Genomic DNA, 23380 nt, shown 5'->3' on the forward strand with positions numbered 1-23380 from the left:
TTTTTTACTAAAGCTACCCAATTTATCTTTTGTATCTTAGAAAATAAAAGTCATAAAAGACAATACTAATAAAGTCTATGTAGAAGGTGAATGTTTCCTAAGAGCATCTGATCTTATTCCTTTAGGCCTTGCCATAAGGAAATGGCATTTCTCCCATGTCTCTTTCAATGTAGTGTCTACAGATGGAAATCAATTGCCAGAAGTCCTTTTAATAAAAAATACCTTATGTGTTTTGTCAATTTTATTCTTTTTCTCTTAGTATTATTTCACATTTAAAGCTTTTATAATGCATGCATATTGAAAGCAGTATTAATAGTATTGAATGATCAGTAACAAAATTTGTGACCCCAAAATAATCCAATTTCTAATGAGGTAAATAAGTTGTAAGAATTTTTTAAGCATGTACTGAGAAAGCATACATTTACATCCTAACAGACATATGTTGGTGTTTGTGATATTTAGATGGTAATTTTTGTTTAGATGGATATTTAGATTGTGATGTTTAGATGGTGCCCCTAAGCCTACAAATCATTTGTAGGCTTACCCTCTGAGCAAATATACCTTTGTGTTGATCTTAGATTCATTTAGCAACTAGTATTTGATAGTAATTTTACTTTGAAAGTGTTTTATTTCATTTTTTCAAAGATTTTATTTTTAAGTAATCTCTATACCCAGCATGGGAGACATGAACCTACAGCCCTGAGATCAGCTCTACTGACTGAGCCAGCCAGGTGCCCGTGAAGGTGTTTTAAAATGTAAAGTCTTTTTTTTTTTTTAAAGATTTTATTTATTTACTTGAGAGAGAGCTAGCGAGAGAGAGAGCACAAGTGAGAAGGAGAGGAAGAAGCAGGCTCCCTGCTCAGCAGGGAGCCTGGCGTAGAGCTCTATCCCAGGACCCCGGGAACATGACCTGAGCCGAAGGCAGGCGCTTAACCGACTGAGCCACCCAGGCGCTCCTAAAATGTAAAGTCTTATGTCACTCTTTAGGTCAACAACGTGTTACTATGTCAGAAAAGTTACTAACAGAACTTTTCTGTTCCAGCCTCCTCTCTCCACCCACTCTGCTCACTGTACCATTACCACACCGGCTTCTTTCCACTCGTCTTCTAGAGGAGTTCACAGTTCTCCGAGTGCGCTGGAGTTGAGTCGAGCTTCAAGCCACTTTTGCTTTGTGCGTTATTTCTCATGCTTGACACCCAGTAGGAGACATTCATTAAATATTTGTTGAATTTAACAATGAAGGAAACAAAGGCTGAGAGAGACCAAATGCTGTTCTGATTGCTGCAGGTGGAGAATACACAGTACCCAGATACCCTGATTCCTAGCCCAGTGTACTTCCAACAAGACCATCTCAACTCTATGCTTCCAGAGATTTCCCTTCTCTGAATGTGGCCCTGTGCTGGCATTATTAGAGAAATTTGTCCTAAAAAATTATAGCAAATGGGTTGTAAAGGGCATCTCCATTGCCCATCTTTTTTCTTTCTCTTGTAGGCCATCTTTGGCAGCCAGACACTCTCTAACTCCAGTTTGTGGACAATAAATAATGGTGCAGCTTGCAGAATTTCAAGTGCCACAGCTAGTGGCCAGAAGCCAACCACTCTGCCACAAAAAGTGGTGCCACCTCCAAGTTCTTCCTCCTCGCTGGTCCCCAAGCCCCCAGCCAATCACAAACAAGTCCTCAGAAAGACGACATCCCAGCGGGCCTCCAAGTAAGTTTTCCTTAATCTTCTGTTCAGTTTCTTCTGAGTTGTATCAATTCTGTGCTAAGAGTACTCTTTATTTACGAGGCCTTCAAAATCGTTTGTACTGAGATGTTGAAGACAGGAACCCCTGATGGGGACTAAAAGTTAACTATGGTTCTCAGCCTGGGCTGTAAGTCAAAATCACCTGGGGAGCCAGTGAACCCTGCCAAGGTCAGGTTTATAATTTCATATAAAATTCAGTACTTCCCCCGCCCCCCGCCAACCTTTGTTTGTTGTTTACTCCTAGGTGTTTGAATGTGAAGACACTGGAATTGGATTTCATGGGGGCGGGGGTGGGAGTTAACTTCACTGACATTAGTCAGCAGGCTCTCTAGAGCAACTTATTTCTAATACCTTTTGTAGTATGCCCATTTTACCTCAAAAAGGCATTTCCATGCCTGAATCAAATTTTTTCACATTCCTTCCTTCACTCTATTTCCAGCCATATTTTAGCTAACGAACCAGAAATAGACTAATAAAGAGTATTAGTTCTGACAGCCCTTCTCCATTTAAAATTGGGGAACTTTTCAAAGATGCCTGTAAGAAGCAGGCATTCCCTGGTGGATAAACGCCTAGAGGGGTTTTGTGTATTTCTCTTGCTCTCATTAAGGCTCTCCATTCATTTGTCCTTCGCAAAATCAATTTTAGTTGTAAGAACGAATCCTAGGACATAGAAAATGCAGTTCTTCTTTTTTCCCCCTTGGACAGTGAATCAAATTCTGGATTTGGATGGAAACCAATCCCTCGTGGCTGTTTTAATTATACTGCTGCCATTATTCATTTATCCAACAGATATTTACTCGGTGCCTACTAGGTGCCAAGTGCCGTTGTAGGAATAAATGGCATTGTAATGACTTTACAGAACTCTCTGGAGCAGTAGGGAAGGGTAGTCGGAAGGGGGCAGGTTGTGGTCGAAGGCCAAGAGCACAGTAAGAAGGAAGCTGTATGGCTCCTCACCCTGGCAGGAGTAGAGGTGAGTCCTTAAGGGTGCAGCCTCTGGAGCCAGACTGCCTGTGTTAACACCCTCACTCCACAATTTACTAACTGGAGACCTTTGGCAAGTTGCAAGGTCCTTAATCTGTTAGCCTCACTTTCCACAGTTCTGAAGTGGAGATAATGAAGAGTATCTTCTTCATAGGACATTGCTAACTCTTAGCAGAGTTAATACACGTAAAGTACACAGAACAAGATCTAGCCCACAGAAGAACTCAGTGAGCCTTAGTTGCCATCATAAGCATTCCAAAACCATGCTCCCTTTCACAGGTTCGAGAAGCCCACAGTTAGGTAGGAAAATCCGTGAGTCAGATATGAATGTTGAATTTGCCGGTGAGCTCCCTGTTTGTGGCTCCTCTGAGTATTGCCAGCAGCCTGAGATGGCCCACGGTGGCCTGTGGGGCTGGCTGGTCTGCCCCCGGGCGGGGGGGGGTGGGGAGCGGGAGGTGGGCTCTGTCAGCAGGCAGCAGCCTGGACATTTGAAGATGCCGTCCACTGCCCTGAACTCATTGCTGGCAAGAGAACTCTTCAGCCTTTAGAGATGGAATTGCAGCTCTATGGACAAACTTTGCTGCATTTTTGTGGTTTCTTCTCTCTGACAGGCAGGAGTGTGGGAAAACCGGAAACAGCTCAGCACCAAAAATGCACAGAAGGGGGGAAAAAAGCAAGATTTCTTCAGAATTTAAGAAATATAATCCAAGTATCAAAAGGCATGCTGTAAGGCGTTGTTCCAGGAAATAGTTTCCAATTTGCCTTTAAAATTCTAGCACAAGTCTCTGAAGCTAAATAAGTTAGTACTAATGGAGACCTTAACATTTCTCTCACTTACGTGTAAAATGCACAGTGTTGTGAGGGCCCCAGTGTTTTTAATATTCTTCGGTCTTTTAGGAAAAGGAATAACATCGTTCTTATCTGACTCGACTCAATGAAAAGTTCCCTCTAAAAAGTATTCGGATAAAGGTTTTTTAAAAATCACCTTTTTATTTTATAGTAATTTCAGATTTACAGAAAGGTTGTAAAGACAGTACACATGAAAACAAGAACACCCAGTTCTCCCCATTGTTACCATCCTGTATGACCATGGTACATTTGAAGAAGGTGCTGTACTGAAAAACTGTCATTGGTACGTTATTATGAACTATAAACTCCATACTTTATTTGGATTGATGAAGTTATTTTTAACCTAGAGAAAACTTTCATGGCCCCTGCAATTAGGATCCTTGAGTATGAGTCGATAATATTCTTATTGTTCTAAAGTAATTCATGTTCCTAGCCAGCCTAGCAAGTTACTTAACATTTATGTGACTTCATTTCCTATTTAAAATAGGGATAATAATAGTACCTGCCTCATGGGGTTATTAAGAGAAATAGATGAATTAACGTCAAGCACAAATACGGTGCCTGGTACATAATATATGCTGAATAGGTGTTCGGCCTTATACTATATCATACTTAGGTTAATACTAGGATGGCATTTCAAGAAATTTTCACGTACCTTTTTACTTTCTTCCTGCAAGATACATTGCTTCATTTGCTGGGAGCTCATTTCGGCCTTTATTCTGGCTCAGTTCAGATTAATCAGGAACCCTCAGTTATGAGTGGTGATACTGAGTCACACTCAGGAATGCCCTAGTTGCCCCAAGAGACACAACTAATGAGAAGTTGTAATGAGCTATTGACCGTGCCAGGCCCTGTGTTTTTGGGTTGAACTTCAAACTTCTCCTAGCACAGAAGCTGGCATTGGACAAATATAGAAGCAATTTCCAAGAGCATCAAAGTTTCCACATCCTAGAGGGTTGAGTTTAGAGAACAATAGAACATAAAAGATGGAATGTCGTTTGGATGTTGATGCAAAGGGAGTTGAGAATCAGAGCAGTGGGGTCCTATTTCTTTATGATAATATTCAAGTGACTTTCCCTCTAAAGGTTTCAGTTTCCCATCTGTAAAACAAAACCACTGTCCCCACTGAGTAATTAACCAAAATAACTTGTTTTCTGTCTGTTCCATTGAAAACTTTTTATGAGCATATTCGTTTTTTAATCCTGTTGCTTTACAGCCATTTCTTCATCCCCGCTTGGAGCAGAAAGTCTTTGTTGTAGTTCTCAGATTCATATACTTTTATTTCCTTTAGCTAAATCTCCTTGGTCAGTTCTGTGAAGAGAACGATTTAAACTTCTTTTCCCCTTTCCATAGTGCCAAGAGCCTTGCTTGATTTTCGTCTCTAGTGTTTGCAGCACGTCATAATTTAGTACCCACTTCAGATCCTCCTTTTACAACTATTTGTGGTATTTCTCCCAAACAGCTGAACCAAGAGGGATGACAGGCTAGGAGCAACTACACGCCTATGAACTGTGTCTTTCTTGTAAATGACCTTTTTCTCAGAGCCAGAATCGTACTCTCCAGGAAATATAGAGAAAGAAACCTGAGGAGATTCAAGTTTGCCAGGGACATGGGCAAAACTCATGGACTAGCCATGACTGGGAAGGGCAGAGTCAAAGCTGTGGTACCTGGGGCTTCTCTGAAGAAAGAAAACTGCAAAAAAAAAAAACCCAGACTTAGCTAAAGTGCTTTTCTTTAAATAGCTGGGATTAAATGCTCAAGTTGTAGGATATTCTGCATCAGGGTGACCTCAGTGGAAATTGAAGGTAGCTTCTGTGTCAGCACCCAGGACAGTGGTGTTTGTTAATGGCTGCTGGGCATCGGGAAGGGAGGAGGGTGGCCAGGAGCCCAGCAGCATGGGGAGACTAGTACCAGTTCATGGGACCTGAATATGTACTAATATGAGCAATATGATGAAAGATACAAAGATGCTCAGAGATTAAGGTCAGAGAGATATAAAAATGAGGATCAGGTTTAAAAAAATATGCTCTATCTTTTTAACATATGAGTCATTAACTAATGTGAGGCAAAGTGATCAAGAGTTCTAACAGTCCAAAAGTAGGTTCTTGATGTGAGGATCCAAGGAGTCATATTGTAGCCAACCATCTTCTGTCAGTCTTTCAGCCTTTTTTATTATGTGTAGTTTCAAGAAATACGATCAAATCTGTGGCATATCCATCCTTAAATACAGGATTCTCTAAATTATGTATTTCCAAAATATATAATGCTAGACTTTTAGTGCTGAAAGATAAAAGACTGCAGGCATAGTGAAAGGCTGTGAGTGGAGCAAGGTCCACAGGTGGTCAGTGGCAGAGCCAAAGCCGAATCTGGGTCACCTACTGTGCTAACCCCAGACTCTTCCCAATAGACCACTGATTTCAAAGGCCCCCCACCAACCTGTTCAGATCCATTCTGTACAGCAAATGACAGGTTAATCATCCTAAAATACTGCCTCAGGGAAAATGCAATGTAAGCACTTAAGAGCACGCTCCCTTCTCTTTCCACACCAGTTTTACTACTTAAGTGGCCACTGAAATACTCAAAAGGGGGAAGAATTATTGTCACTCTCCTACTGAAGTGTTGGGAGAACTTCTGTTAGATGTAGCACAAGAAGGATTGAATTGAACAATACTGAAGGCTTTTATATACTTCCTTCCTGTGAGAGTGAAGTCTAGGAAATGACTGGGAGACCTGGAATATACCAGACAACACCCTGTCGCTCTAAGGGGAAGGTCCTGGAAGTACAAAGAAGGGGGTGGGGGGAGCTAGTCAAGGGGTCTGCCACTTAGACTCTTTCCTCTATCAGCCCTTAGCATTTGGACCTCAGTGGTGGCGTTAGGGGATCTTAGGGTTTTGCTTTTGGCATGGATGATGACATCGGTCAGAGAACTGGGTGCTAGTAACCACACCGAACCAGAAGTTGCTGCTGGCATGTGTATGGTCCAGTGAGGAGAGGAAGTACATGAGAGTCATGGAATGATGGGTCTTCCTTTGGTGATTCATACTTGGGTAATTTAAATTAAAATCTTACTTCTCATCCCTGCCACTGGGATGTAAAAACAGTTGTTAAAATGGTAATATAACTGGGGCACTTGGTAATATAATGGGTGGCTCAGTCAGTTAAGTGTCTGCCTTCGGCTCAGGTCCTGATCCCAGGGTCCTGGAATCGAGCCCCGTGTTGGGCTCCCTGCTCAGCAGGGAGCCTGCTTCTCCCTCTCCTCCCCGCTCATGCTCTCTGTCACTATCTCTGTCACTATCTCTGTCTCTCTCTCAAATAAATAAATGAAATCTTGTTTTAAAAAATGGTAATATACCTGTTGGATATTTCCCATCTCTCACTTTTCTTTCTTATCTGAGTAGGAAAATCTTTTTAAAATATTTGGGCAGGATCTTATGGATTTTATAGAATCCAAATCAGTTCCTCCATGATCATAAGTCTTTAATGGCAAACTTAGACTTTCCTCTCTGAGGATGAGCAAATATTTAAAAATCTTGGGGCATAGGAATAGATGGTATAGCTTAAAAGGAAGCTCAATGAAGAAGACTCAGGGGAGCTGCCAACCTCTGAAATAAGTTCAAGCAAGCAAGAAAACAACATTTTAGAAAATCCTTAACGTGTATTCTTGACAAAATTTAAGCATAGAGCACATTGATATGTAGTGCTTAAAAAAGCTATCTCATGTAGAGAGTAAGTAGTCTGTGGTCAGGGAGAAAATGAGAAATACCTAAGTGAAAAACTGGGTTAAACATGATTATTGGGCACTGCAGAAAATTGAATTAGTGAAATAGAGGACAGATTTCAAAAATTCTTTCAAAATTCTGAGGACAAAGTATATAAAGATAAAAATGTTGACAAAAGGTGGATTCACCCTAAGATAACGCATTCCAGAAAGGGGATAGAAGTAATAGTCATTATTACCAGCAAAACAGACCTAAAATAAGGACATGAAGGGTTTTGAACAATATAATTAATGACATTAAATTAATAGATACACAGTTTTGTGCCCTGCAGAGCTCCCATGGAATATTTTTCAAAACTAGAACATTTCAATTAAAGCCTCAAAAAGTAGCAATTATGATACAGAATTATATCATTCCCTGACCATTTTACAATAAATGAAATATTAAAAGCCTGGACAGAATGCCCAAGTAATTTGGGAATTTTTAAACATTCTTTTAAGTAACTTGGATCAGAATGATATTGCAAACTATGTTGAAAGTAAGAATTATACACATCAGAACAAGACAAGATGCCTACTTTTGCCACTTTAATTCAACATAGTATTGGAAATCCCAAACAGAGCAGTTAGGCAAGAAAATGAAATAAAAAGCATACAGATTGGAAAGGAAGAAGTAAAACTATCATGATGTGCAGATGATTTGATATTATATATAGAAAATACATAATGTTTTCTAAAGACTCCACCAAAAACTGTTAGAACTAGTATATGAATTCAGTAAAGTTTCAAGATACAAGATCAATATACAAAATCAGTTGCATTTCTGTACACTAACAACAGACCATCAGAAAGAGAAATTAAGAAAATAGTCCTGTTTATAATTGCATCAAAAAGAATAAAATACCTAGAAATAAATTTAACCAAGGAGGTGAAAGATCTGTACACTGAACTCTGTAAGACATTTGTGAAAGAAATTGAAAAAAGACACAAAAATAAATAGAAGGATATTCTATGTTCATGGATTGGAAGAATTAATATTGTCAAGATGTAAATACTATACAAGGCAATCTACAGATACAGTGTAATCCGTATCAAAATGAAAAGGTAACCTGTCAGATGGGATAAAATATTTGCAAATCATATATCTGATAAGGGGTTAATATCCAAAATATCTGAAGAACTCCTACAACTCAGTAGCAAGAACAAACAATCCAATTAAAAATGGCAGAAGAACCAAATAGACATTTTTCCACAGACATACAAACGGCTAACAGGTACATGGAAAGGTGCTCAACATTACTAATCATCAGGGAAAGGCAGATCAAAACCGCAAGGAGATATCACCTCACACCTGTCATCAGAAAGATAAGAGATAAGTGTTGGCAAGGATGTGCACTATTGGTAGGAATGTAAATTGGTGCAGCCACTATAAAAAACAGTATGAAGGTTCCTCAAAAAATAAAAAATAGAGCTATCATATGATTCAGAATCCCACTTCTGGATATACATCCAAAGGAAATGAAAACAGGATATTGAAAAGGTATCTGCACTCCCATGTTCACTGCAGCATTATTCACAATAGCCAAGATAGGGAAACAACCTCTGTGTCCATCAGTGGGTGAATGGATAAAGAAGATGTGTACACACACACACACACACACACACTAGAATATTACTGAGCCATGAGAAAGAAGGAAATCCTGCCATTTGTGACAACATGAATGGACTTTGAGGGCATTAAGCTAAGTGAAGTAAGTGAGGCAGAGAAAGGCAAATACTGCATGGTATCATTTAAATGTGGAGTTGAAAAAAAAAAAAAAAGTCAAACTCATAGAAACCAAGTAGAAAAGTGGTTGCCAGGAGCTGGGGGGTGGGGAAAACAGGGAGAGTTTGGTGAAGGTTACAAACTTTCAGCTACAGATGATCTGAGGGTCTAATGTAAAATGTGGTGACTATGGTTTATGACACTGTATTGTATAATTAAAATTTGCTAAGAGAGTAGAACTTAAATCTTTTCACCAAATAAGTAAGTGATGGATGCATTACATAACTAGAAGGGGGCGGGGGGATCCTTTCACAATGTATATGTATGTCAAATCACTACAATATATACTTTAAATATCTTACAATTTTATGTCAATTATACCTCAATTAAGCTGAAATATTTTTTAAAAATAATAAAAAGAACTGTATTTATCAAAACTTATATTTGAAATGTAGTCAAAGATATACTCAAAGATAAGTTCGTAATCTTAGTTATTTTCATTGTTATAGTGTAGGAAGATTGAAAAGAAATTAACCAAGATATAAATGGCAGATTGGCTTCAACTGATACATTGGCTTCAGCTGATTATCTAGAGTGTCTTGTTGACATGAATTAATGGCACTTCTCTGAGCCCGGCAAGAAAGAGTGCTTTGATAGATTAGTAATGTCTGCTGCAGACAGGAAATATGAATAGTGAATATGCACACCACATATTTGTCATACCTGAACTAAGGTTTCCTTTCTTGAAGTTAGAAAAGGGTCAGTAAAACAAAACTAAGAAAAACAGATCAAAGGAAATGAAGAAGAAAAGGAATATAAAGTGAAAAGCAATAAAAAGTTAAATTCAAAATCTTATTTAGTTTGGGGTAGGGGGACAGGGAAGGAGAAAATAAATATAGCTCTGCCAGAAAAAGAAGATAATTAAAAATAAAAAGGTTTTAAAAGTAGATGCAGGGTTGGGGTGCCTGGGTGGCACAGTCAGTTAAGCGTCTGACCCTTGGTTTGGGCTCAGGTCGTGATCTCAGGGTTGTAAGATCAAGCCCCGTGTTGGGCTCCACACTCAGCACAAAGTCAGCTGGAGATTCTCTCTCCCTCTCTGTCCCTCCCTCTCTCGATCAAATAAGTAAATCTTTAAAAAAAATAAAAGTAGATATAGGGGAGATTAAAAAATTATGAGGACACTGCATAGTTGGATGCTACTAAATTTTAAAAACTGGATGAAAGTTTTTTCAAATATTTTCAAAAATATTAACTATCAAAATTGGTTCTTGAATAAAAGGAACACTCAAGTAGAACAAGGTAGAAATCTTTAAACTATCCAGATTTGTTCTTAAATGGGGTACATGAGTAGGCCTAGGAAGCAATTTGAAATAATCGTCTCTAAAATAGTTCTTTGAACCTTTTTTCCAGAATCTTTGGAGGCTTCCAGGTGCCTACAAGATAAAGTTGAGAGTCCTTACTCTGACATTAAAGCCTTCTGCAATATGTCCTCTACGCTGTCTGTAGCCTTCCCTACACTATCTTACAGTGAGCTCCACACACATGCTTCCGTTCGTTGTTCCTCCATGCTCATGTTATCCCCTCTTCCTTGTGTCCTTTGCCCTCTTGAATCTAAGTCCTGTGTTTTATTCACCTTGTGCCCTTTGCCCTCTTGAATCTAAGTCCTATGTTTTATTCAAGATCAGGTTTTAATTTATCACCTTCATGCAGCTTTGCCAAGCACCTCAGCCAACTGTGCCATCTACCTCCTTGTTTGAGTTTTACTTTTTATATGTGTTCTTCTTCCCATAAGTCTCTAGGGACAGATATCTTGTCTTTACCCTTTTATCACACATATATTGAATGCCCATTGTGCTGGGCATTGCTATAAATATTGGTGATAAGACCAGTGGAGAGGACAGATACAAGCCCAATTTCCATGAATTTTATTTTTAAGAGAGGAGAGAGAAATGTATTCCTCAGCCCCTGAGCTAGCTTCTATTCATGACGAGTTCTCAGGCAGTGGTGGGAGAGGAGGCAGTGGTGAAGATGGAGATGTGCTAGAGGTGGTGGTTGAAGTGGTGGTGGTGATGCAGGATTGTGTATCAGGCTGTATGTGTCAGGGATCACCAAATAGCAATGATCTCATCAGTAATTATACCATGTAGAGTAGTAGTGTATGGGAGGCAGGAGAGCACAATATTTCTAATTAAATTTGAATCCTGGCTCCTTCATTCAATTGACTGTTATTTGGGGCTACCTCTAAGCCTGTTTCATTATCTGTAAAATATTACCTACATCATGGAGTGGTTCTTAGGATGAAATGAGATAAATAAAGAAATAAATGTCCTCAGCTAAAAAAATTCATCCCATGTACCAAAATGAATGCACATCTTTCTATTTTTTTTAAATTTTATTTTATTATGTTCTGTTAATCACCATACATTACATCATTAGTTTTTGATGTAGTGTTCCATGATTCATTGTTTGCATATAACACCCAGTGCTCCATTCAATACGTGCCCTCTTTAATACCCATCACCAGGCTAACCCCTCCCTCCACCCCCCTCCCCTCTAGAACCCTCAGTTTGTTTCTCAGAGTCCATAGTCTCTCATGGTTCATCTCCCCCTCCGATTCCCCCCCTTCATTTTTCCCTTCCTGCTATCTTCTTCTTTTTTTTTTAACATATAATGTATTATTTGTTTCAGAGGTACAGGTCTGTGATTCAACAGTCTTATACAATTCACAGCGCTCACCATAGCACATACCCTCCCAGTGTCTATCACCCAGCCACCCCATCCCTCCCACCCCCCCACCACTCCAGCAACCCTCAGTTTGTTTCCTGAGATTAAGAATTCCTCATATCAGTGAGATCATATGATACATGTCTTTCTTTTATTGACTTATTTCGCTTAGCATAATACCCTCTAGTTCCATCCATGTCGTTGCAAATGACAAGATTTCGTGGGTTTTTTTTTTGATGGCTGCATAATATTGCATTGTGTGTGTGCTACATATATATATATAGCACATCTTCTTTATCCATTCATCTGTTGATGGACATCTTGGCTCTTTCCATAGTTTGGCTATCTAGACAAATCAGAGTGAAACTGCAGAACGCTGAGCATAAAGGGAAGACTTACATACGACTTGAAAGAAAATTCACAAAGGAACCCAGAATACTGGCATTCTTTTCTTCAGCAATAATAGGTGGCAGAAGACATGAGCTAATAGCTTCAGAGTGTTGGGGTAAAGTAACTTTCAGTCAGAATTTTATACCCAGCTAAACTGTCATTCAAGAGAAAAGCCAAAATACAAATAATTTGAGATATTCAAAGTCTAAGAGTATGCCACCCGTGACCTTCAGTGAAAGAATGAATTAAGGCTGGATAGGATAAAAGTGAACACAGAAGTGGTGGATAACATGAAGGCAGTGACATGCATACCTTTTATTAAATGATAATAAGTGTTAATGACTAAAAACATAATTGTTGGTATTTCAAAAAACTAAAATGTGTTTAAGACAAGGACAAGATTGAGGGACAAAGGGATTCAGTGGATAGTGAAAATAATAGTTCTAAGGGCAAGACAGAAATATTGAAGGAAAAAAGTAGAAAAAATAGCTAAATTTTACACTTAGAAAAAAACAGCTAAATAATTGACATGCAATCTGTAGCTTTTAAACCAACAGAGGGAGAGAGAAGAGAATGTAGAAACTTTGAATCCAGTGGAAGGCAGGAAAAGAAAACAAAAAAGCAAAGAAAAAGGATGGTAAGTAGAAAATAAAAACTAAGATAGTAGAAATAAATCCAATTATATGAGTAGTCACAGTAAGTATTAACAGGATTATACTCTTCTATTGAAAGGTAGATTATGAAATTGCATTTTTAAACATGTTCAGTTATAGCCTGCTTCAAAGAGAGATACGTAAAGTAAAATCTCACAGTTCAAAGGATGAGAAGAAGGTAAACCATATAATACTAATTAGAAGGCACATGAGTATAGCAATAGATAAAATAGAATTAAGCAAAAAGCATTATAGGAATAAAGAAAAGCACTGGTATGCAGTTAACATCATAAATTTAAAATATATAAATCAAATGCTGGCAACAGTATAAGGAGAAATTGAAAAATTATCAGTTGTAGTGGGTGATTTATTTAAATCTTCTATCAGTAACTGATAGGTCCCTCAAACAAATTTCTGAGGATTTGTAATATTTGAAATGCAGAGTAACAGTTTGGTAAGTGGCTTTTCATCTTTTTCTGACCACCACTTATAATAAAAAAATAAATTTTATATGCAACATAGTAAAAATATCTATATTATGTATGTGAAACAGAAGTTTCACAAAATACTATTTCCTATTCTTTTAAAAATGCTGATGGGGCCCCCTAAATTGATTTTACAACCCCCTTATGAGTCACAACTCATAATCTGAAAAACAATAGCTATGCATAGACTCATGCATCCAAAAGGGAGAATATATCTTCTCTTCAAGTATGTGTTTACAAAAATTCAACACGTACTATCACAAATGAAGGCTCCATACATTTCAAAAAAGCCCATATCAAACTGTTCACACTTTTTAACAATAAATACTCTTTAATTAGGGAAAATCAAAAGGTAATTTTTTTAAAAACGCTCATGTGTTTGAAAATTTTTAAAAATACAGTACATAATACCCATGTGTTAGAGAGGTAATCATAATAAAAATCATAAAACACTTAGAACTGGATGCCTATGGAAAGTGCTGTAACTTTATTAAAAAGACAAGAAGGACGGGGCGCCTGGGTGGCTCGGTCGGTTAGGCCTCTGCCTTCAGCTCAGGTCATAATCCCAGGGTTCTGGGATTGAGCCCCACATCGGGCTCCCCGCTCAGCGGGGAGTCTGCTTCTCCGTCTCCTTTTACCCCTTCCCCCCCACTCGTGCCCTTTCTCTCTCTCTCTCTTACTCTCTCTCTCTCAAATGAATAAAATCTCTAAAAAAAAAAAAAAGACAAGAAGGATTGAAAATAAGTGAGATAATCATTTAACTTGAAAAACCGTAAAAGGAACAACAGAGTAAATTAAAATCAAAATAATGAAAATACAGAAGTCACCTAGAACAGCCAACATGTGGGAGAACAGGAGAGAACAGTGCCTCCAGCAGTGTCTGGTATGTGGTAGATGCTCATTCAGCACTTGGTGAAGGAACGAGTGAAACTGACAATAAACCACAGAGGGGATCAGCTCTGGAGAGACTAATACCGTAAATTAAAAAAAAGAAAAGACCCACAGAGATAGTATTAGGAATAAAAAGGAATATAGCAGCAAATATAATGGATTATGGCTTAGATAACGTGTAGTATATTTATAAAATGGAGTCTTGTGCACCACTACTGCACAGAAGTTGACCTCACGAAATGTGTCTTGAATTGGTTCTGGAACCAGACCCAGATTAATAATGTTCTACTTGTTACTTGCTAAGGATTAGCATATTAGCTTCTGTTTGGCCTGACGGATAAAAGGAAGAAGCACATATACACCTGTGTGCATGTAGGTGTGAGAAACGTAAGATGATTCATCTGTGAGCAAATGTTTGCTATGAAAAGTCAGAGTACATGTTCCTTTTGGAATTAGTTCTTTAACCTAACTTTCACCTTGAGATTTCTTCTCTCCTTTGGGAATTGGAAGAGGTTGGTTGGCACCAGTATTTTATAAAAATGATCAAGTTTGGGGTTTCTTTTCAGGACCTTCACAAATGCCCCCATGCCTGTGTGCCACAGCTCTATAGCAAGGTCAGCATTTCTAGCTCTCCTCTGCCTGCGGAATCTTGAGCATTTTTCTTTCATGGGTCCTTCCTTCTATAGAAAGGTCATCCCTGATGTGGTGGCACGGATCCAGCATAAACTTTTACGAAACCATTGGAACAGAAAACGAGTACCTCTGTGTTAGAGATGTGGAAAGCCTTGAAAAGAACTCGAAGAGAAACAATATAGCACCAAACCACAGTCAGTCTTGTGAAGTAATGAACAAAACAGATCTTAAAGAAAGGATATCACTTTCAGAAAAGTTTCCACTGATCAAAATAATGGGCAAAAAAAAAAAAAAAAACCAGAGGAAACCACAAATAAAAGAAATAAAGATCCACAAAAAAGCATGTCAGAAGCCTTACCAGCAAAATGGATAGTAGGGATTTTGCTTAGTAGAACCCTCCCTGACGGGTGATGATATGTCATATAGGCCGGCTGGATCATGGGCTCCCGATGCCAGTGGAATTCCTAGCCAGCTGTCTGATCAGCATATATTCTCAAAGTAGAGACTAGCACTAGAAGAAATCGTTCAATAATAGATGTAGACAATACTTCTGCTTATAGAGATATTATTTATTTGTAATGCATTGCTGAACAGTTTCTTTGAAAGGCCCAGAGAGGCTGTTCTCCCTTACTCAAAGTCGGGCCTTTTCTTGGACTTCAGGAAAATGCAAGAGATCGAAGGAGCAGGCAGAGTGAAGGAAGTAAATTGAATTCTGGGTTAGAAAGTAAACACTTAATATTTAACTTTTCAGGTACTAGCCATGAATCTGTCCAAAGGAAAGATCCTGCCTTAGTTGAAAAGAGCATGTCATTATTAGTGGAATTCTTCTCATTAGACGTCTTCATTGCTGCAATACCTGCTACTGAGGCCATGTGTCTTATGTCAGCGCTGAAGTAGCTCAGTTCACCGGGAAGCCTGCCCTTTAGCGGCTTTTGATAATTACACAGTTCGTTCTGTGGAGACAGGTCTGAACTAAGCCGAGCACCACAGCTGAGACTGTAGGAAGCCTCAAACTCTCGACCTTGGGCTGTATCTCAGGCGCCTGCATCTCCCGGAACCCGCACCACTTCCAAGAAGAGCAATTAAGGAACACCGTGGGACTACGTAGTCACATCTAGCACTCTTCTTGGTTTAAACTCTAACTTTTGTATAGTATAAAATTAACGGCACTTTTCTTGTCCCATCTTTTCAGTATTCCTCTCTGCAAAACTCTTGATACTTTCAGAAGTCACTTTTCTGAGCTCATCTTAGAGCCGCCTCTTCGTATTCCTTATGTACTATGGTCAGCAAGCAACAGGTAACAGGACTGCACCAGACACAACGTGTAGCTTTGCACATTCAGCTCTCCAGAGAGACAGGGAATGTGCAATTTCAGTAGCACCGGACTCCATTCGACGTTCCTCTTGGGATGGGATGGGAGATGCATCGTTCCTCCCATCTGTCTCATTTCCCACGAGCCTCCCCCTGTGCTGTGTGTTCTTCTCATGCAGAGAGCCATGTTAGATGACAGGCCAGCCACTTTATTTGTTGCACAGCTGAAGAAATGGTGGTTTGTTCTGATGCTGAAAAGTGTATATTGGATTTATTGAGAGGTAGTTGGTCAATCTCAAATGAGACCTCTCCAGGGAGTTGAAGAGTAATTTTGACCATGAGATTGCTGCCTGGTAGATTGCCACTTAACTACCTTTTGATTTTAATAGCAAATTGCTGTTAACTTCTACGTTCTGAATATGTCGTGGTCCTTCTTCTACAGTTTAGCACTCATATTCCACATTGAATCAGAGTCACCGAGTCACCCGACTTAATAGGCTTATAGCAAATGCAAAGATGGTTAGTATTTCCAAGTAAAAATACCAAATACTAATAAAAGTTAATGTTTATTTAGCCATTAATATAATCCCAGACACTGCACTAAGATTCACCATCTTATTTAATCCTCAACAACCCTATGAGGTGTCTTGACATTAAAGCACAGTGACTGACTTAGACAAGCAAGGGAACACATACATACCTTCCTGTGTAACTATTTCCTAAAACACAGGTGCTCCCAGGAAACCAGCAAAGAATGATTGCAGAAGCAGACCAGCAAGAGCAAATTAACATACAGGCCCTAAACAAGCTGTGGTTCAAAAGTTCTCATTTAGGGGCGCCTGGGTGGCTCAGTTGGTTAGGCGACTGCCTTCGGCTCAGGTCATGATCCTGGAGTCCCTGGATCGAGTCCCACATCGGGCTCCCTGCTCGGCAGGGAGTCTGCTTCTCCCTCTGACCCTCCCCCCTCTCATGTGTTCTCTCTCATTCTCTCTCTCTCAAATAAATAAATAAAATCTTTAAAAAAAAAAAAAAAAAAAAAAAAAAAGTTCTCATTTAGGAGTGGGTTGTCCAGAAGCTGGAATGTATTTTCCCAGGAAAATGATGTTATCACAACACAAGCATATTTACCCCTGGTGTGCCTGAAGTAGTAAAAACACAGGCCCAAACCATTTTGTGTACCAGTGTTTTCATGGAAAAATTCACTCTGAATTTCCTCCTGAACGGCTGCTGGACACATTTCTCCACCACTGGGGAAATGGGGAGCCTATGCTAGAAACAGAATCATTAGAAATGTTCAGTCAGAATCAGAGGTGAGTCCCAAGGCCTGTGATAGGAATGGATGGAGAGAGGAGGATGGAAGAGTGACTGGCGCTGGGGACAAAGGGGACGGACATAGAGGGGCAGGTGATGTTGGGAGAGGAACAGAAGGAAGCCCATGAGGGTGAAGGGTGGGATAAGAATTCCAGAGAGGAGAGGAGAAAGAGTTTGAGGATCCTGAACTCACTAGTTGTAAACACCTAGGGACTCTGCTCATCCCTCAGGTAGCTCCCTGTTCAGTGCTTTTGTTTCTTCTACAGACTCCAGTGTTTTGCCTGCCTGCTTCCTTTTTACTGTTTAACACACAGAGCTTCCTCTGTGATCCTGAGACCAGCCCCATGGCTTTTCTAGACTCCACTGCCCCTAATGTGGGCAAGTGGCCCTAAGGTTTTTGTTTTTGTTTGTTATTTTGAGTGGTTTTTAACTTCTATAGAGGAAAGAGCCCATCCCAGGCTCCAGAACATTTCCTTTTTCACTTGGACCTGGAAGAGCCAATATTAGCTACAGATGCTTTGGATAGGTCTTTGGGTCCATAAAGGGCTGAAATAAAATGCATAAGCATTCAGATGTAGCTCTCTGAGGCTGAGGCTTATGGGAAAAGGGAGAAGCCCTCTGTTCCTTCCTCCTTTTTGTCTCCGGTTCCTTTGTCCTCCAAATGAGAGTGGAAAGGAGTGGGTAGGGCCCAGACCACAGCTTGCTGGAGGGGAAGGGTACAAGACAGTGTGATCCTCGCATCACTGCTGGGGTGTGTTCTCAAGGGGCATGTCTCTGTTGGGGGTGTAAGGACCACCTGAGCACCTAAGCATCTGCCAGGGTCTCTAAGTGCTCTTCGTACCACCTTCTCCTTACCCACGAGTCACGTTTTCCTCATTTCTCTGGTGATAGAGATCACTTAGACACCCGGGGAGCTATAAAAAGCCTCAGCTCTCAGGCTTTATCCCAGACCCACTTAGTCAGAATCTCCAAGGGAAGGGCCTGGAAAGCTGTATGATTAATAAAGTGATCCCAGGTGGTTCCTGTCAAGGATGTTTGGCAGACACTGCTTGCCTACCCCTCTACCTGGCTGGTCTTTAAAGGCTCCTAGGACATTCTAAACCCCTTTCTGTGTCAGATTCATTATATGTATATGCTGTTTCTTCTCCATGGAAAGCTCTTACCTGTTCCCTACTCTTGGCCAATCCCTACTTCTCATAACTTCATGACTCGGCTGAAATACAATTTTTTTGGAAAGACCATCCTTGACCACTCTCATCGCCATCTCAATCAGGTTCCCTTGTTTCACCTTGTGCTTTTTCTCCTGAGCATTTATCACATAGTTTGTACCTCATGTATTTGCCTAATCTCTACCTCCTCACTAGTACCAAGCAGAGGTAGTACTTAAGAAATATTTTTTGTGTGGATGAATAAATGGAAAAACAATGCTAGGAAAAGGGTTTCACAGGTTGGATTGGATGCTACCCAACAAATAAAGAATTGAGCATATGAAAATTTTAATCTTCCAAGGTAAAATTTTCACACATCAGCTAAAGTCAAGGTAGATGGGTCCAACAAGTAATTTGTATTTATGGGACAATGGATCAGATTTTTTTTTTTTTAAAGATTTTATTTATTTATTTGACAGAGAGAGAGCGAGAGCAGGAACACAAGCAGGGGGAGTGGGAGAGGGAGAAGCAGGCTTCCCGCGTAGCAGGGAGCCCGATGCGGGGCTCGATCCCAGGACCCTGGGATCATGACCTGAGCCGAAGGCAGACGCTTAATGACTGAGCCACCCAGGCGCCCCGAGATTATTTTTAAAATAATAAATGCCTAATGTGCGTAAAATGTGGTATTAGGAGCTATGGATACAACAGTGAATAAGGCTGATACAGTCTCCGTCTTTATGGAGCTTTTTAGCAAGGATAACATATTAAGCAACCAGTTGCGCAGTCTCATAATTTTGGTAAATGCAATGAAAGAATTACAGATCTGTAAGAGCCTGTCATAGGGAGACCCGGTATGGTCTGTAAGCTAATCATAGAATTTCTAAGACATGTGGCTGGGGAATCTGGGCCCAAAGCATCCAGTATACTCTGTCCTGTCTCTTGTCCGAGTTGACATAAGGGGGGGTGCCTCTCTCTAATGGTTTCTCAACCTCAGCACTGTTGATGTCTCGGGCTAGAGAATTGCGTGGGGGCACCTTCCAGGGTCCCATAGGAGATAGTTAGCACCATTCCTGGCTCGTGCCACCAGATGCCACTAGGCCCCACAGGTGTGACTACCACAGAGGTGTCAACGTTGCCAAATGTCCCTTGTGGAAGGGTGGGGGCAAAATCTGTCCCTCCTTTGTACCTCAGTTGAGAATCACCGGTCCACATGAAACTTGGTTTTTTAAAAATGCCTTTACTCCTGATTTATTCAAGTCAGTACTGGGAACATCATTTATTCATTTGATAAACAAATGTTTGTTGAGTGCTTATGAGGTGCCAGGCACTGTTCTAGGCACTGGAGACACAGCAGTGGTCACAGCCTGTGCTTGCTTTCTTTTTTTTTTAAGATTTTATTTATTTGAGAGAGAGAGTGTGAGCAAGAGAGAGCACGAGGGGGGGAGGGTCAGAGGGAGAAGCAGACTCCCCCTGAGCAGGGAGCCTGACGTGGGACTTGATCCCGGGACTCCAGGATCATGACCTGAGCCGAGGCAGACGCTTAATCGACTGAGCCACCCAGGCGCCCCATTCACAGCGTGTGCTTTCTTGAAACTACATTCCAGTGGAGAGAGATAGGCAAGACATTTTCATATTTCAGAAGAAGGGATAGGTTGGTCATAGCAGTCCTTTCTGATAAGATGACATTTGCACGAAGTCTTGAAGGAAGCAAGGGAATGAGCCACATGAGAGAGCACCAAGAGCAAGAGGCAGAGCCGTTGGAGGGCATGTGTTTGATCTCAGCCTTCCGTCTGCTGATCTAACCAAGCTGCTTGTGTTTCAGAGGCTCCTCCACAGAAGGGCAGCTGAACGGACTCCAGAGCAGCTTTAACGCTGCGGCCTTTGCGCCCATCACCAGCTCCGCAGGTTAGTGGGCACACCGGCTCCTTCCGCGGCCGGGGTGACAGGGCGGGGTGCCGCGCTGGGCATATTTTCACTTCTGCCTCTGGAGAAACATGCAGTTCAAAGAACGAAGAAGCATCCGGGCCTTTGAAGCATTGGCAGATGGGCACTTGAGGATGGAATGGTTTTCCAGAACTAGGTCGAGGTAGATGACGTTTCTCGGTCTGGGAGAGTGTAATCAGATTTGCAGCATTTAGTGAAAAGGTCCGTAACTGACTGGTGTTCCACTGTTGGTACAGGATCCCCACATGCAGTATCTCCCACTAACTCCTCAGCACGACGGAGCTGTGGTCTTTGATCGGGGTCCTGTCGTGCTAATGTAATGGCCTGTTGGTCTATTGCCAGGTGCTTACTGAGGTCTTAAAGCCTCTTAGTGTAGGTACCCACGTGTAAGTCAGACAGCATTGGTCCAGGGGGAGTTTTCTGTGAGGACCGATTCATAAAAGCATACTAATAAGTAATCAGAAAATTAAAATCACGCGGATTCCATTCAACAAATATTTCTTATTGAGCACCTCCCATGGAGAAAGTGAGATGCTGGGCACCGAGGGACATCGAGGGTGCACCAGGCAGACCCTGTGGTCAGGGACCTTACAGACTCAGGAAAAGAAGAGAGTCAGCAGGGAGTGGCTCCAGGCTGGGTAAATCTCAGGTACTGGGGATGCATACAATAACCGTAGACAGCACTGGCTGAACATCTGGGGTGTCCGGGCAGTTTTGAATGCTTTACATGTGATAACTCATTTGTTCACGAAACAGGCATAGAACAGGAACTGTGTTCCCGATTTCACAGCTGAAGAAATAAAGGCATAGATTATGAAACATATCCAAGATCCCATAGCTAGTAAATGGCGGGGCCGTATTGGAACCCCAGCGACTTGGCCTGGGCTTTCTAGGGGAAGAAACATCTAAGCGAAGGGTTGCACGTTGACAGGTCCCCCAGGAGAGGGGAGGCATGGAGCCGAAGGAGTTCCGGGAAGAGGGAACAAGGCCTGCACAAACAGGGGCGGGGGGTAGCGGGGTGCAAATGCGCTGTCCGCGAGCCCTCCTGTGTCACCGTGGCTGGGGACTAGAGCGTGGGCAGGGAGCAGCAGGAGAAGAGGTCGTAAGAGGTAACAGGGCCAGTTCGTGAGCCATGTAGGGAACTTAGTCCTGAGTGCAAGAAGCAGCCATCGAGGAGTCTAGGGCCAGGGTGTGGAGGGTGTGTGTGTGTGTGTGTGACATAATAGACCTTCAAATGATTATAAGACCACTGCGAAGCCTGGTTAGACTGTATCATGGGGATAATTACATATATCGCATAGGCTTACTGTGGAACTAAAGGACACAATATACAGAGAAAGGCTTTATAACGACACCCAGGGCAGGTAATGATATAAGAGTATAAAGATTTGCTCTCCGCTTACGATCTTAGAACCTGAATTCAAGAAATATTTGATGGGTGTCTACTTGCCCCTCCCCTACCCCCAGAAAGAATTACTAGAATATGGTCGTTATTTTTAAGGAAGTGAGACTTCCCACTGGAACTGTTATGGCCTGGGAAATGGATGGCTGGGAGAATTTTGCACTATAGACAGCTGAGTATCTCTATCCAGCAAATTGCTGCAGCCAGAGAGGATTGCAAAGCAAAGGAGATGCAGGAAACCTGCCTACTGCATTTGCATGTCTAACTGATGTGTTAAGTACAGAATTGAACTCTCTGCATGCGCTCTGCCTGGGGAAGTTGGAAATTTGAGGAGCCAGGTGGCTCATACTCTCAGCATCTTGATCATGAATTAATATTTATTGACTGGAGTTATCTGTTAAGAGATTTTGTAACAGTTGTAATGCATTCAGTAGCAGCACAAAGTCGCAGAGCAAAGAGAAGTTGTGTATCTCCCTGGATTCTAATATCTACCTTTTCCCTGCTTCTGCCTTAAGACAAGTGTGTTCTTCTCGCCTTATTTAGGCTGCCTGCTGCTTACTGCTTTTGTCTCCAATGACTCTGGGCCTCTAACGTGCCTTGAATTTGTTTCTATTCTGTGCCTTTCCCGGTGTTCCTGATCCTTAGTTAAAGAAACACTGATGAACATGGTATAGTGAGTCTCAGGCATTTTCCATACTTCCTAATAAACATTTTGCCTTAGCGGTACAATGCTAACTAACCCCATTAGAGTTATTTATACAGCTAGTAAGTAGCTACCTGGCACTCCAGTGTTTCAACTACAAAGCATGTGCTTTTCTATATGACACGCAGATTTAGAGGTGTTATTCTAGGGGTTCAGAAGGGTGTCCTACAAAAAGGAGGGTAGGTTGCTATTAGAAACATTTTTCTTTAAACCCGCAAGAAGGGAGAACAACCCCCATAATAAGTCAAAGTTTACATGTCTCTCAGAGATGGGACGTTTGTACCTCAACAGGAATCGCTACACTGACTTTGAAAGGTATTTAGCCCCTGTCTGGTCCAGTTAACTCAGTTGGTTAAACATGGTATTATTGAGTGCATGAATATAGCAAAAGTCTGTTTCCTGGCCCCTTGACCCTCTACAAGTCTAGCCAACCAGGCCTTAAAGCTGTGTCACTTTGTTCGTCGGGCGCCTGAATGAGATACTCGTTCATCCCAGCACACTGTTGAAAAACAACTCCGAATCCTTTCCCACTGATGGTGACCTAGCGACATTGTTCTTCTAATTATGAACATTAAATGAGGTAGTGAATGTGAAAGCTGCTAGCAGAAGGCCTAGAATGCTCCACGAATGTTACTTTTTCCTTGACTTCTCTACTTCAAGCTAAACATTCTGACTTTGCTATGGAAGGGAAGGTGTAGAGTCAGCAAATTGGGAAACTTGAGAAGG

At 41.1% G+C, this 23380-nt stretch overlaps 1 protein-coding gene across 20 annotated transcripts in view; it reads left to right on the plus strand.

The window, feature by feature from the left end:
* TTLL5 (tubulin tyrosine ligase like 5) overlaps positions 1 to 23380 on the plus strand; it is a 274823-nt gene that overhangs the window by 208232 nt on the left and 43211 nt on the right. For 16 of the 20 annotated variants that reach the window (XR_013440787.1, XR_013440786.1, XM_078053980.1 and 13 more), the window contains 2 exons: positions 1492 to 1709; positions 20428 to 20510. Coding sequence is in view for 16 of the 20 variants with exons in the window: in XM_078053980.1 (XP_077910106.1) it covers positions 1492 to 1709; positions 20428 to 20510 (301 nt within the window). In the remaining 4 variants the exon portion in view is untranslated. Of the gene's footprint in view, positions 1 to 1491; positions 1714 to 20427; positions 20511 to 23380 lie in introns of those variants that run through there. The other 4 variants (XR_013440789.1, XR_013440788.1, XM_078053986.1 and 1 more) reach the window with 2 other exon arrangements.

The sequence above is a fragment of the Halichoerus grypus genome, chromosome 8 (assembly GCF_964656455.1).
Source record: "Halichoerus grypus chromosome 8, mHalGry1.hap1.1, whole genome shotgun sequence".
In the NCBI taxonomy this organism is placed as follows: Eukaryota; Metazoa; Chordata; class Mammalia; order Carnivora; family Phocidae; genus Halichoerus; species Halichoerus grypus.